Below are 17112 nucleotides of genomic sequence, written 5' to 3'. Positions count from 1 at the left end.
ATTTTTTTTATATATTCGGATCAAACGTCGACTGTCCTTCAAGAAAAGAGGGTACCAATTCCTAAAAGGCCGGCAACGCACTCGTGAGTCCTCTGGCATTGCGAGTAGGTATCCATAGGCGGCGGACGGTATCACGTAACATCAGCTGAGCCCGTTTGCCGTAAAATCGTAAAATCTGTGCTCCTATATCGGTGATACGTGGATCACTAATGACATGTCTCACTGGCTCGAAGTCTGATGTTTTTTTAGTACATTAAGGTATTCACAGTGTGAAAATACTTTTTTACTTTAAGAAGCAGTACTACAATCTACAATCGCATAAAAACACACATACCATGTTATGAAACTTAATATTTGTTTACGTGAATCAGAAAGCCTTCAAGTTCTTTGTGTCCCATTGAAATTTGCAAAGAATACTCTATTCGCTGTTAGTAGTGGCCTTATTCTCGTATTCTAACAAAGATCAATAAATGAAATAGCGTCAAAATTTATTTTTATTTAATGATTGCCATGATAATTTTATAAAGTTGATACTTATATAATATGATAAATCTAAAATTCTCGTGTCACAATGTTCATTCCCATACTCCTCCGAAACGGCTCGACCGATTCTTATGAAGTTTTTTATGCATATTCAGTAAGTCTGTGAATCGGCTACTATCTATCTTTCAAACCTCTAAGTGATAAAGGGTGTTTCACCCCAAAAAAACAACAACACCCAAATAACTACGGGCTGACTCTCTCCTATAATGGGGGTCACGAAATGTCGAGACTTTTTTATAATTTAAATTCTAAGCCTATTCAAAGTGGGATTTTCATGAAAAGGAAATATAGCTATTACATTACTGTTCTTAGCTATTTTGTTATTAACAAATTTAAAAACATTTCGTACAATAGGTGTGAATGAATATACTGTCATTAGCTTGTCATATTGCTCGACTCTCGAAAGCTTTCGAAAGCGACTTCGAGTATCACCACGATTTCACGACAAACGCGAATAAGTCTACAGGTAGTGAGCTTATGCGGTTTCATCGCATGCAGGAAATTCGTATGAATCTGTCGGGTTCGTGTCATGTGTCGCTATTTTTTGCATTCCCACGCTCGTGATGAGGGGTTAAGACTGGCGTGATTGTTCATTACGTTTTTTATCCGCGTGAATGAAAATATTTTGACGGCTCTATCACGATATACGACACCTGTCAATGTTCAATATTGAAATTATATAAAACAAATGAAGATTTTGTTTTCGCAATGTGAAAATAAATTGGATATTTCTAGAATTGTGCTGTATTTTATGTCAATTTAAATAAACACCGCGATTTCGTGAATCGTGTTTCGATATTTACGTTTTTTTGCCACCAGTTCCAAGTAACAAGACAACTAATTGTCGTTCATTAATCTCTAATTACCAATTTAACGAAGCTTAGGGCAACGAAACACCTTTAGGTCCCCGTTAAAATTATTTAAATCTTTACCAAGCTTAGGTACCCGTTAACGAATGAAGGACTTTGAGTATAGCTTCCATCATATTAAAAATATATATCTACTGAGTTGACTATAATGAATGAAATATCAGATTGCGTTCACTGAATGAAGGTAATTTTCTCAGGGAATCATAAAGAATTTTTGCAAAAAGTGATAATTAAATTACTTGAACGAAAATAAACAGATGGCTAACGGTGATTTATTACAGGTGAATAATCTTGTTTCATATTACAAAATCCGGTCTCGGGAAAATATTATTTAATTTACAAGGAAGATGAGTTATGGAGACACGAGAGCTATTTGAATATAACGCCTACGGGTAATTTCAGTATAACAAAATGGAAACTGAAATATTAATATGTAAAATAAATAAATCTTAATATATATAAATTACGTGTCACGTTGTTTGTCCGCTATGGACTCCTAAACTACCGAACCGATATCAATCAAATTTGCACACCGTGTGTAGTTTGATCCAACTTAAAATATAGGATAGCTTACATCTCAATTTATACCCGCAATATTATTTTATTGCAAAATATTTGTTTATTATTTAATAGTCACAATTCTAACAGATGGCACTGTGTTCAAAGTACCAACGTTTCACATTAGCTACAATTTAATGGCATAACAACCAAAAAAGCGTGGTGGTCCCCATGACTGGTGTTCTCCTACCGTTTCCCTTGAATAGGATACTACTATGTAATATAACAAAACCTTAGCCACAGCAACGCTTGGCCGGTCTGCTAGTTATGTATATAAAATATTTTTGATGAAATTATTCGTACATTCCTTTCCCATTATCCCTTTGGATGAAAGAATACAATGCAAGGAGATTGGACCCTGAATCACTAAGCATTGCCATCAGCTTTCGCTTAGGAGTATTCATATGTACTCCCCATAAGTGTCCCTATGGCATTGAAGTAAGTAATGCCGTAGTAGTAAGTGCCTTGGTTTCCATTACCAAAAGACTGCAGGTCGTTTTTCTAGCCATGTTGCGCTGAACAATATCACCGCTGTCTTACCTCCGTTAATATTCCAGCCAACAAGCATCGGGTGACGATGGCAAGCGGCCGGATGGGAAGTCCTTGATCCCTTGTAGGATAAGACGGAGTTTGATATGGGATCCTACTTGCATGCTCCATCTCATCTTTGAACGAAATCCGGTGCAGCCCCAGATCAGGTGAAAAATAATAATCGCCTAGGATACTCTTATAAGTCTTTCCTCATAATATTATACTCTAATCCCTTTAGAGTAGAGACTCTTGGGCCGTGGGTAGGAACTAAAGATTTAAGCAGGCGCCTGGAAGATTACCGGTGGAGGAGTGCCGGTGACTCCAGAGCTGGTACTTTCTTCGCTTACCGAATAAGTATCGCAATACAGCTAGGAAACCTTGCCAGTATCAATACTGGTATCTCTAAAGCCAAAGGGACCAAACTTTTAAAATATATTTTAGTTTTGGATTTATATTTAGTTATTAAATATATTTAACATTTAAACGGTATTCAAAAATCATATCTAGGAATTGGTCCTCGTCCGACTGAGATGTTGCTGATTTAAAAACGCCGTGGAGAGTGATTTGAGAGAGAGTTGATTACCAACGGCAGTGCAAGACCGTCGAAAGTGGCGCCCTCATGTGTCGGAGGCCAACAATCACTTTGGGTAGTTCGCCAGCAGATAACCTAAATGTGTAATTATGCAAAACCGTATATATAGAAGTTGCGCAGAGGCGATGAGAACTTGGAGAAACTGATCGTGGTTGGTAACACAGAAGGCAAAAGATCAGGCGGCCATTCACCAACCAGATAGACCGTTCAAATGAAAGATTCGTCGTCCTCAAAACTGTACACTGTCATAAGAGATGCGATGGATAGAACCGACGGAAACAGATAGTTCGCTCTAGATGCTTCGTTGCTGACCACGATGCTCATACATGAGCTGCCGGTTAAAAAGAAAGAGAATATATAGAAGTCCCATAAGTGGGGCACAAGCGTACATTTATATTTACAACTTTGCCTGTGGCCAAAAATACAGACAATAGGAGATAAGTATTTAAAACCTTACTAACAGAGTTAAAAAATAAGAAGTTCAAAGGAATCCTAAGTAGTAAACTTTAATAATAATAATAATAACTTGTTTATTATTTAAATTTTTATTATAGATACAAATTTATTCAACCAGTTCACTGCTTGGTACATTACGGAAGAAATTTTTAACTGCTTCGACAATCACTTTGATACCATCGTGGATGATAGGAGAGCCGACTTCCAGAATAATTTCATTTCCGCTCTCTTCTATCACTGGTATTGCTGCTTGGGCTGAAAGAAGGATATGATTTTAATGAACTAGTCATTTAAAAGAGAAAACTACGATATTCAAAATATATCGGTGAAGTCTAATTTCACTTTACGGTTGATTATTATAATCTGTATTTTAGTTTTGAATGATAAATTCTATGTGATGCTAACATTATTTATACAAGTTTAGATGTATAGACGTCTTAATATAATGTGTTTATTATGTGTCCCCAAACATTGTGCATGATACATAATTATAATCAAAATGAAAAACAGAAAATGAGGCTGTAGAAGAATAACACGAGTAGTACAGTTAGTAGGCCAAGTAGGCTACTAAGGTTGCAGCTTAGCTTAGCTATTTAACGTACTCACCAAGTACTTCATTTCCATTGAATAGATTTTCGAATACTACTTTGCTCTTTCCTTTAAGTTGATACGACATATCCCACTTCTTGATATCCCAATATTTAACACCATTTTTCTCAATATCAACAATGTCCAGAACGATACTGAACTCAGCATTGTCTGTAAATAAAGATTTGTTAGCTTTTAAAATTTATTTAAATTTCGTACGGGCAACTAAGTAATCCGCAGTAGCCTAGTGGCTTTATCGTGCGACTCTCATTCCTGAGGTCGTAGGTTCGATCCCCGGCACCAATGGACTTTCTTTCTATGTGCGCATATAACATTCGCTCGAACGGTGAAGGAAAACATAGTGAGGAAACCGACATGTCTTGGACCCAAAAAGTCGACGGCGTGAGTTAGGCACTGGAGGTTGATCACCTACTTGTCTATTAGATTGAACAATGAAATAACTAATTTTTTGGAGCTGGTTACAGAAGTTTCAAATACGCTCTACCAATATAAGCTGTACTAACATTATGATATAAAACTTACTAAGGGTAACATGAAGAGGTCCTTTTCCTTCAATAGGCAGGAACAGCAATTTTCCTTTCATTACATAGTTTCCTTCCAATTGACCCGAGCATTGAAGTTTCAGGAATACTTTTGACTGCTCCTTATCGTATCTATAAATACAATTCATAATTTATTAAATAGTTTATTATATTCTTAATTGTTATACAATTCACAGTTATGATACAACAAACTATTGAAAAACTTAGACAAGTACATAGTAGGTAGTAGGTCAATAGTATCTTTAGTCCAACATACAGTCATGACACGTCAAAATTAAAATTTCGTGTACCCTCTAAATAACCCTCCCGCCATTCCATACCTCCTTCCAGAACAATTTAGATCAACGCTCACCGATTTTCTGATTAATGAGCTACGTTTGGATAGGCCAGGAGGTTCATTCAACGGTTAGCTGCCGCCTAAATCTTACCGCTGCCAATAAACACTTATACTGCCAGCAAGCTCGCAAGTGCTTTTACTTATAAGAATTAGTACGCAATCAAAAAGCTATCTTGAACTTTGAAATCACTTTAATTGGTATAAATTGCACGCCTCGCAGTGCTCTACTCTCGACATGTCAAAAAACCCAGTCTTTCGAAACTTGAATGACTTTTTTCTCACTAATATAACACTTACAGGATAATATGAGTGCACTAAAATCGAGTTAAATAATCTATCAAGCACATATGGTATTTTCTATGAACAATTATTTCGTTTAACATAGTAAATAATAACATTAAAATCAATCATTCTTGGACGTCCGTCAGTCTGTGTTTATGGATCCATGTATGTGGCAGAGAAATTGGTCGAAAAATTTATCGTACCAGAATACTTTTTTTCTTATTATATAAAGTTATACCCTGGGCTGATTCCTAGTTAATATTAGCGTTCTAAGTCAGTACTTTTACGACAGTTCGTTTAATTATAATTTGTAAAAAACTAAAATACGACTGTGTAGTTGTATATCTATATATACATTTATTTTAGTATATTTTTTTTTTCCTCACCTTAGAGTTATGGCGCCACTATTTTTTTTTTTGTTATTTTGTTTTAAAAACTTGAGTTTTTTTATAGAATTTTTTTTAAAAATGTGAATGACCGCTATAAGGCGTGCACTTTTGGATTTTCCAAACTTTTTTATTACTGTATTTTTCTTTATATACCAATGTATCAGTGAGCAGACTTGGTAAGCTTTTGTGAATAAAATTAAATACGTCCGTTTTACTTAAATGAGACCAAAGAATTTAAGTAAGATGACATTATCTTACTTGACTTTTTTAGGAGTACAACTCTTCAACCCGCTGAAGGTGTAGTCAGAAACAACGAGGTTCAAATTAGGTGAACTGGCGTCGGTTTTCTTTATATTTATCGGGTCCAAGGTGTGCACACCAAATTCAGGGATTCCAGCTATAAAGCTCGGTATCGCGGCCTGCGCTGACTCTTTGGCGCATTTCGTATCGCCTGCCTTGCACCTTTTAACGTAACCTGGAAATAGTAAGGCAACATAAATCATTATAACTAGTGACTTGTGGCTGGCCAATTCTTTAAATATTTTGGAAATAAATATTTTGGGAGTATTTTTTTAGGCTACCCTAAAATTAGTATAAAAATCGGTCCAGTAGTTTTTGAGTTTTTACATCAAAATCTTTCTTCTTTATTACACGCTTTATATTAGCTTCACCTGTATGTATGTATGTATGTAACCGACTCCTTCGGACTCGATTTTGACCCACTTTTAACGGACTGATTTAATTCAAACTTTGCGCACCTGTCAAAGATCGATGACAATGCAATAATCCGAAAAAAAAATAGTTTAAAAAAACTCTGTGCCACATTTTTCGTCTATCGAGCAACCCACGCTTTTTCACAATAATACCAGTATTTTTTGTTCATTAGCATTTTCAGCCTAAATTAGGAATTATTTTTCACTTTTTAGTTTGATGTGCTTTAAAAGCATGTTTTTTAAACTATTATTTATCTTATTAGTCTAGGGTTCGCAACGTTCACACGTGGTGGTAACACGTGGCACTTTGCTCAGTTTTGATTTTTATGTTGTCTTCGTTTTTTTCAAGAACTGATGTAATATATTATGTATGTATGTATTGCATATTATGTAGTGCAAGAGCTTTGCACTGTTCGTGACAACTATAATTATGTATTGATTAATATGAGAACCTAATTATGGTAAATACATAAACAGTTCTATGATGGTACGATCAAGATCTGAGGTAAATAACTCTTAATAACGAAGTTCATAATGAGACAGGAGACACACGAACTGGCAGGGCGCTTAAAGTTAAGTGTTCACCGCCGCCCATGGGCAATTGGAGGTTTGCTATTGCATTGCCGACCTTTTAGGTTCTACTAACTACCTACCTTTAAAGTTCGTTAATAACTGGAATAGCTTTTGGTTCCATTAAGTGGAGACCCGTGGCAAGAAGTATCTTAAAAAGTGCCCTGTCGTTGAATACCACACGTCAAGGTGGAACGGATGGAGTCTTTGAGAATTCAATATCGAGAATATTGTCATAGACAAAATTAAATTATTAATTTTGTAATTGCGCCATCTATGCTTAGCATTAGATAACCTAACACATATCGACATTTTTTGTTTCCACTTTTTGTAAAATCTCAAGGCCAATTACATTCTGCCAATTATTAAATTTAGTATTGGTTTCTTTTCATTATCGATTCCAATGAATCGATTTTAAAGGGCAACACCTACGTATCGAGGGATATACAGAGAGACACTGAGTACGCTATAATTTCTAAGTCCTTAGGAATTATTTTACTATGAAATCTCTTATACAGTTTATAAGATATAAAATATTGATTTATGATTGTTAAGATTTTGGACAGCTATCAACTTTTAGTAAAGGCGTATTTAATAAGCATCATTGTTTTATTTTATCAGATTATGACAATCTTCGTCTGTTAACGATTTACAGAAAAATACTATTGCCATCTATTATAAAAAAAGCGATCTAAAAACGATAAAACATGTTCATAACATACATGGATCAATTCCATAATGTGTATATAAGGAGTTCCATTAAATATATTTTTGCTAAGTGCGCAGTTTCTATAAACAATAACAAACTTTACTGATATGTTGCCACGACAGCTTTGTGCCTTTTATGCGTAATTACCTTTTATTTTATTTTATAGGTTCAATCCAAAGATCAAATCCAATTTATTATTGCATTATTCTGCAAACTTTAATGATGTCATATTTAAGTCGTTTTTTTGACGACCCTATTTTTCAATTAAAATATCTTAATAATTACAAAAAAAATAATGGCATAGGACACTGCTGGAAGTTTCTCGTTTCGGAGGCCGATTACGCCGATACGATTTTCGGGCGTTTTTTAGTGCTTCTTAGCAATCGTGATCTGAGAGAGAATGCCATCTCAAGACCGATTTATTTTACATATAATATTATCTATCACCGATAAATAAAGGGAGCTACAACCACTGCGGGGATTGGGATGGATAAAAGATTATGATAACTGTATAATGTATATATAAATATATAATAAAGAATAATGATCTATAATTACAATTACATAAGCCTTGTGATTGCTTGAGACCGTGGATCGCATGACAGATTGATTTATAAAAACATTTAATATAATTATACCAATAATTACTTAATTGGAGCAATTTAGCGGTAAAACCTCTAGAATAAATTATAACTAATTATATTTCTAAACTGTTTTCCCATCTATTATTATACTCGTATGTCCTACGGGGAAGTAAATAATAATTATTTTATTTGTATAGTTATTAATGAAGATACTACACGTTTGATATTTTAATTTGTATACGCGAAGGCAACAACGTTTACCTTCCTTCGTCTAATCTGGCAGTTTAATATTAATAATAATTATATATAATATATATGATAATAGTAAATAATTATAATTATTATATTAACTATAAATAATTATAAACCCGTCGTAATTAAAATGATATCTAACAGAGCTACCAATAAATTGACCAATATTTTACCTCTATTACCTATACCATAAATTAAGTCACCAAATATAATTGTATTATACCCTTCAAGTAATTAAAGTTCATAACATATTATCATAGATATGTTAACATAAGTATCAAACAATGTAAATAACTTTATTTTAAGTTTAACACATTTACACACGCTTTTGCCAAAGATTGCAACCCTAACATTGTATTTGTCGACATTAAGAAACTCTGAGTCATACAACCTTATAAACAAGATTCTTAATGTAGCTTGTTTAATAACAATATTTTTAATAAATATTAATTATATTCACGTGCATTCGATTTAAAATTACGGGAAAAAAATTGTTTTTCGACCATAAAACAAAACTTGAAATGTAAAAGAGTACATCAAAATTGCCCTTTAAGATTGTTTAATTAATCAGAACATCTGCAAGGAAAATGTATTTTTATCTTTCTATTTGATAATATAAACAAATTAATTAAGTGTTGTTTGGCACAGTATAACTTAGTATTACTAAATTAATACATTACGTTATCTTTCTAAAATCGAAGTTTAAAAATTTCTAAATATCTATCTACAAACACATAAAAGCTCAAATAGGTATATTTAAATTAATATTAATGCAAAAACAAACTTTGAACTCTGTCATATTGCTTACCACTAAACTCTATGGTCATTGGTTAAGTACTAGGAACACATGAGGAACAACAAATCAATCATTGTTATTCCTTTTAAATTAATTTGGACTAAAAATAGTCGTAAAATAATAAAAAATATATATACCTCCATGCACGAAGGCAGCACAGGCCAAAAGGATCACCAAATATTTTACCATACTGAAATTACTTTAATTAAATCCAGTGAATAAGTTTTCTTGACTGATGTATTTTAATACAATACGTGGCTTTTATAACTGCCGGCGGAGTTTTTTTACAAAGAAATCAAGTTTTATACGCGAGACTAGTTTCGCCCGGCACTTTGGTTATTTATTAAAATAAATAAATATGTGGTGCGTTCAAATAGGTACATAGTCTACGATAGATGTACATACCCCTTGAATACGGATAAAGGCTTGTTACGAGGTTATTATATTTATATATAATTTATTTAACATTTAGCGACAACTTGGTATTAATATATTTTTAACAGTATTAATAAATAAGATATTTCTTAAAATCTTTCAAGGTTTAATTATTGCCTCATTGAATTATCATCAAAGTTAGAATTCTATTAATATTGCAATATTCATTATTATATCTTATCTGAAAAAATATTATAATTACTATAAATATATTATTATATATATAACAATGGCACAACCACCTTTTAGGTCTGGGCCTCAGATTTCTGTATTTGGTCCGTGATCATTTCTAATAGGCAAGTAGGAGATCAACCATCTGTCAGACACAGACCGTCGAATATTTGAATATAAGGAATTCCGAATAAAATGTTTTCCTTCACCGTACGAGCGAATGTAAAATGCGCACATAGATAGAAAGTCCATTGGTACACAGCCAGGGATCGAACCTACGACCCCAGGGTTGAGTCGCACGCTGAACCCACTAGGCCAACTCTGCTTTATATTATTACAAAATGTAGTAAAGTTATTTAAAATATACCCATTTTTAATTATCTACAAATAAATTTGCTTTTTTACGAGTTATCACCGCAAAAACGAAAAACCCAGTAGAGTTTTTTAGTTTGTTAATGTCAGTTCGACTCGTTCTAGAACACCTATTACCTGTCTAAATAATGACCTTAGTGTATCAGTCAATTAACATTTTTTTTTTTCAACTGGATATAATATTCTCTCTATAAATATATCTACTAGTTTGTCAATTTAGAGATGAAATGAAATTAATATCTTTAAAATAATGATGTTCATTTTTATACGCATGCCTATTTTTATATGGCTGATAGTGCGGATTTTTATAATTGATCGATCTAAATGTACCACTTTCTTGGAAATAAATGATTTACTATATATTTAACTATAAAAAATCTAAATTTAACAAAATATAATACTACCCAAGCTGATCACAAACACTAGTAAATTTAAAAAAGGTTATTTCAATTTTGACAATTGTTTCAACCTTAATGGAAATATATTAATCATCCATAAATAAAATTACTAGTAAAATAATATGCATATGTATTATTTATACAATGTTTTTTTTAATTGATTTAGCTCCAAATTTAAAGGTTATCCCAATGCAGCAAGCACACTTATCTTAAATTAAGTATAAAGAAATATTTTTACTGTGGAACGGAAGTACACACATAAAATTGAATATATTAAACAAAATTTCGCATTAATAATTTAATAACATTAAATATTCTCAAAAGAAACCAGTATGATTTGACGTCTACGTTTTTTGCCACTGCGAGATTTGTTACTAAATTATTATCTAATTAATGCTAATTTGATTGAGATTCAATGATTTTTTTATTTCTTACGTATTAATAAAATTCTGATACATGCTGATTATTTACTACACTGAAAGTACTCCATGGCTTTAACCAGGTATAGTGGATATAAGTGGATTAATTGACAACTCGAACGTATCAACTTTCCATACAATTATTGTACTGTAAATTCTATCAGGGATCGGTTAAAAGTATCCATAACCGACGAGTATGAATGGAAGTGAATGAATCAAAGAGGTATATCAGGACTTTAGCGAGTGGAGATTCGTGATCTCTACCTACCCATTAGGGGAAAAGGCGTGGATGTATAGATTGATAGATAGATAGATTATGTTAGTATGTATGTTTGTTTTCATATAAAATCTGTATTACAACCATTCGTTTATAAGTGTTGTGCCTGCTAAGGGCTAACTGTATGAAATGGATATGATTATTATGTGTGTAGCTCGTCTGTACTCGATCTGTAAGCCTTATTCAAATCGGTTTACGTTAAGTAACGTGGACTTTCGCCTTTGTGGTTCGCCTTATTTCATCGATGTATATAACAGGCTTTATACTACAAACTTAGGTATTTATCTACTCGTCAGTGGTGGGTGTTACCTAAGAGAACAAGAGATCTGTCAGTCCAACCTGACTTTCCGCGCTCACCTTGTATCATTCTACTTAGCCTATTCACAATAATGATTTAGGCTCCAGCCAAATGGAAATTTTATACGTTTTTTTATTGGTTTTATTTTATTTTTTGCATGCTAGCATCAGCGGCCGAGATTATGTCGTCAGCGTTAGCTTTTTACGCTCTTATTATTTTTTTAAAACCTCTTAGAGATTTTACAAACAAAAAATAACTATTAGGTTCAGTAATATCAATAATATATTATATGGATTTGCATAATATTGACAATTACTTTACAGATTTAACAAAAAAAAATTTATAATTCCGATTTCTTTAATGCATGCCGAATTTGAGTTATATATCCATATGTACTGTGTACATATAAGCAAATTACAGCGAATATTTTATAGAAGGTTTCAACACTATAGTGCGTTCGAATCTCGGCTGTGCACCGATAGATTTCTCGTTCTATGGGCGCATTTAACAATTGCTCCTATCACGAGGACAAACATAGTGAGGAGACCGATAGGTACCTGAGAACCCAAATTTATACGGCGTGTGAGGGCTGATTACCTACTTGTCTGTAAAAAATTAAATTGTCAAAGAATCGGAAGTGATCTTCAGCCAGGATGTTGTAGAGTTTCGTCACTCACTTCACTCACTTCACGAGTTCACTTTCGTTCTTTTAATCTGTGAGATATAATATTTTGAGTGAAGGAACTTTAGTTTGTTTGTTTGTAAAAAAATGGATAAAAAGGAATTTCGCCCAAGGTCCCTTAATAAACATTCGGACTTTGCACCAGGAAAATCAACCGTTGAGAAGAGAAGTGAAGTTTGAGAAGTGAGTTTTGGTTTGCTCAGTTTATACGAGGTGAAATGGGCACCGGGGACGATGCACGCAGTGGGCGTCCCAAAGAGGTTGTTACCGAAGAAAACATCAAAAAAGTCCACAAAATAATTTTGGACAATCATAATGTGAAGTTCACTAACATAGATGAGACCCTTAAGATATCAAAGAAATGTGTTGGTCATATCCTAGCCGAATATTTGGATATGCGAAAGCTCTGTTCACAATCGATCAAAAACAACAACGCATTGATGATTCAGAGCAGTGTTTGAAGCTATTCAATCGTACTAAATCCGAATATTTTGGAAAGATTTGATACCCAACGTGTTTTTCCTGTTCTCAGAGAATTGAGAATGTTCGCTGGATAGAAATTTTGTGCTAATGGAAAAGTAATCGGCGAAACTGAAGCTTATTTTGAGACTAAAGACAAATCGATATCGAAAAATTGTATGACCGCTATAATCGTTGGATCGCTCTCGAAGGCAACTATATTGAATAATCAAATAAAATTCTATCAAAAAAAGGAGTTTTTCTATAATCTATATTAGGCTACGAACTTTTCAGCCCACCTGTAATAGATAGACAAGAGCCAAATTAATTCAATTAAAAAATCCGTCCAAAAATTAAGTTATACGCAAAAATATTCATTAAAAATCGTTTTTAATTAAATAACGTATTCTGATTTAACATTATCTTAAAGACCAGACCAATTACGTTGTTAGGCATTAATCTATACCATCAATATCAATTTTATATTATTAAAAACGTATTATAACTGGTTTTATAATATTAATTATAGTTGTGAACCTTTGTGAACCTATATTGCTACAGAGGAAATTTGTTAGCATTTTATAATTTAAAAAAAAAATATTTTAATTTAATATCGTACAATCTTATTATAAACATAATAAAGTTGTTGCTTACAATAAGATAAAGCTTTACAAGTTATATATATATAATATATATATATAACTTGTACGGATGTCTTTAGATATATATATATATACATATATCTAAAGACATTAAAATTAAAAAGGGCAGCTTTAGTTGCATATGTATGACATTATTCTTTTTTAAAGAAAAAACTTTTTACCGGATTAAAGTTATAAATTTACAATTATTTAACATAATTTTAAATTACTCACGTATCACTACATACGCTTTGACCAACCGAAAGTACTTGCGAAAGAGAAAAGATTCTTCCCAAGATTGGTACGCGAAGCCATTGAAATCAAAAAACATCCCAATTTCAATAGAGAAGACGGCCTAAAATTGTCAAACACCTGGGATCCAATAATATCCAAATTAAAATCTCAAAAAGAAAAACAATCCGCGAAAATAGAGGACACCGTGAGCCATTTTTGCCAAAACCCTCCATCTTTTAGTCGATACCAACTCTGGGGAAACAAATACAGATAATGCAACTTTCTCTACAGCTGTGATACTTTTTGACATCCAACACCTTTTGTCTTCAGACACTGTGACCACGCACGCTGTAAGGGTCCCCGCACATGGGCCACCGGCCACAACCACAAAACGCCGCCACTGGCATATTTCCTGTAATTTTCATACATTTTATATGGACTCGCCGCACACGGTGGCGCCGGTGGCGGCCACACGCTACAAATCGTCGAAGCTTGCTTCTTGTGGCTCGCACCGGCCACTAAACGCCGACACAAAAAGCTGCCACACGCCACTCGCGCGATTCCGCGCCCCTCTCTCCCTTGCCTCAGTTAACCTGAAGTCGACGGTGAAGGCCTGGGTAGAAATCTGCGAATTGTTTGTGGGGAATTTTTCGAATAAAACTGCCAAAGAAAAGAACATTGAAGTTTAATAAAATAATATAAACCATATATTTATATTCTATTTTCTTGTCACGGTATTGCTCCTTCATTCATAAAATAATATTTTAACGTAACTCTTGCAGTAGACGCTCGTGATACTGGCCAGCCTGTATTTTGTATATTTTCGAGTCCCACTATTTTCAAAGTGTGACGAAAATGGAAGGGATGATTTCACCTTTTGCGAATAAAGTTGTGCAAAATGCAACAAGATTTCACAATGTCTACTGAGAAATGAACAGAAGTGTTTAATGGGCGATGTAATATTTTCCATTTGTTTGCTAGTACGCCGAAGGTACACTCAATGCAACGTCTGGCACGGCTTAACCTATAATTGAAAACTTTTTTGTCCAAATATTTTCCAGAATATGGCCTCATCATATTTTCACTGAGGCCAAATGCTTCATCATGTATATAGTTCAATGGTTGTCGATTACCGACCTGTCGTGGTGAGGGGATATTTAATGTCTTTCTGTGTATCCAATAACTACGGTTTCGACTTCTACGACGACGTCTTTTTATCAAAAGTAGCGCAATTAAACCTTCTTCGTCAGAGTCCATTATGATACTGCAGGCAAGGGTTAAAAAAAGTAGCAGCCACCGACCGCAAGTGTCGACCACCGGCCACAAGTGGCTGTCGCGCGCTTCAGCTACCTTTGTACCCGCTTCTAGCTTCTCGTGGCGGCGTTTGTGGCTGTGGCGTGTGGCCCGTGTGCGGCGACAGTAAAGCACGCGAAACGTCGGATAAATTTAAAATTATGTTAAATAATTGTAAATTTATAATAATACATAACTTTAATCCGGTAAAAAGTTTTTTCTTTAAATGTGTAAAGGTTATGTTAATCAAAGACTTTTTTAAACTGTCCACAATAAAATAACAAATTTGTGAAAACTGTTAGGCTTTAGTTTAGGTTTGTTTAGGCTTACTTGTTATTACTATATTATCTCTTAAATTTTAAATCTGTTATCTTAAATAAATAAATTATTTAAAGCGGAAATTATAACAATTTTTGTTTTGCCGGAAATCGAACACAGAACTTCCGCGTTATTGTAGAGGTTATGACCTTTACTAATTTAAAATCATGTTTTTAACAAAGGTCTAAATAATAATTGCTAATAATAAACTGATTTCCGGCTTATATCCTTAACTCTATAAAACAATGTTTTAACCGACTCTAAGAGGTGTACAGATCTACGTGTATTTCTTGCCTACCGTTTAGAAGTACGTACCTAAATAAAAAAGCTCTGATATCAGAATGAATAACAATGAAGCAAGTTATACAAAAATCGACGCAAGCTCGAAGGGCAGCCAAGCCAATAAAGAAAGTGCTATATTAGGTTCTCAAAATAAGGGCCCCAAACGTCCCACAAACGTACTATGTTCCCAACTGACGTTTATAGGTCATAAAACGGGATAATGTGTTGGAGTGAGCGTATTTCGGTACAAATTTAGACCGGAGGCGCCGCGTCTATTTGCTATGACCAAATGTGTAGCAATGATGTTTTAGGGGGTTTTATTGTAGCCGATACGGTTATGACAATTTATCAGGAAAATTACATGTGAAAACAGATTTATTGAGAATGGTAGTACTTCTATCATTTATTGGTGACGTGTATAGTTTAAAACATTGTTTCTTAAGCAAACCTCGCGACCCTTGGGAGAGGTCGATTTTTTTAAGAAGGGGGTCACAGTATGTTGAAAAATAATAAATACCCTTTAAATATAGGTACAAAAGATTCGTTTAAAATAGCGCGCTATGTACATATTATTATAATATTACAGTGACGGGGTCGCAAGACTGTTTTACTTAACTTTTTGGCTTTTTCGTCGGTCGCGACATAAATATGGTTGAGAGACGATGGTTTAGAAGATTATTTAACGTTCTCTCGATTGTATACTTTAGTATGTTAAACTTTTTTACACTGTTATAAAAATATATAGACTATTAATTCCATTGCCAATGAGAGGTTTCCATAGTTCATACATTTATGTATCTATTTTAAAATAAAAATTAATCAGTGGCGCTACAACCTCCTAAGGTCTGGGCCTCAGATTTTGAAACAGCTTCATGATCATTTTTCAATCCAATAGGCAAGTAGGTGATCAGCCTCCTGTGCCTGACACACGCCGTCAACTTTTTGGGTCTAAGTTTGTCGGTTTCCTCACGAGTTTGTCCTTCACAGTTCGAGCGAATGTTAAATGTGCACATAGAAAGATAGTCCATTGGAGCACGGCTGTAGATCGAACCTACGACCTCAGGGATGACAGTCTATAATTATATAATTTTATTTTTATTACTTTTTTATTTTTTTCAAGACAATTCACACCAATTGACTTAGTCCCATGCTAAGCTGGTGAAGCTTGTGTTATGGGTACTAGGCAACGGATATACATACATATTATAGATAGATAGACATATAAATACATATTTAAACACCCAAGACCTAAACACAATACCAAATGCTCATCACATCGATGTTCGTCTCAGTCGGGGATCGAACCCGGAACCCATGGATTCGCAGTCAGAGGTACTAACCACTAGACCAATGAGTCAATTATGTATCTATTTCACAGACCATTTTTCTTAAATTTGCCTTGATATTATGAATAAGATATGTCGGTTCTTCACGATGTCCTTCACCGTAGAAGCAAGTTTCAATTGCGCATAAGAAATAAAATCCACACAAACACATACAT

General features: G+C 33.8%; 1 protein-coding gene across 1 annotated transcript; it reads right to left on the bottom strand.

The window, feature by feature from the left end:
• Positions 1–3622: 3622 nt before the first annotated feature.
• Positions 3623–9601, bottom strand: LOC125059583. Its single transcript, XM_047664060.1, has 5 exons — positions 9470–9601; positions 5967–6183; positions 4681–4811; positions 4156–4308; positions 3623–3804 (listed from the first exon to the last, which is right to left on the bottom strand). Exons 1-5 carry the CDS (start codon positions 9519–9521, stop codon positions 3656–3658), a joined length of 702 nt encoding a protein of 233 aa, XP_047520016.1. The 5' UTR covers positions 9522–9601; the 3' UTR covers positions 3623–3655.
• Between the last annotated feature and the right edge of the window lie 7511 nt (positions 9602–17112).

The sequence above is a fragment of the Pieris napi genome, chromosome 2 (genome assembly GCF_905475465.1).
Source record: "Pieris napi chromosome 2, ilPieNapi1.2, whole genome shotgun sequence".
Lineage (NCBI taxonomy): Eukaryota > Metazoa > Arthropoda > Insecta > Lepidoptera > Pieridae > Pieris > Pieris napi.
Note: the sequence above shows the minus strand (reverse complement) of the source record. Positions and strands in the feature narration are given on the sequence as shown.

Coding starts and splice junctions, on each gene's coding strand:
- LOC125059583 (XM_047664060.1), bottom strand. CDS start 9,521: ATGGTAAAATATTTGGTGATCCTTTTGGCCTGTGCTGCCTTCGTGCAT. Junction 6,184..9,469: donor TGCTGCCTTCGTGCATGGAG/GTATATATATTT, acceptor TACTATTTCCAG/GTTACGTTAAAAGGTGCAAG. Junction 4,309..4,680: donor ACCTCTTCATGTTACCCTTA/GTAAGTTTTATA, acceptor CTTTATTTACAG/ACAATGCTGAGTTCAGTATC.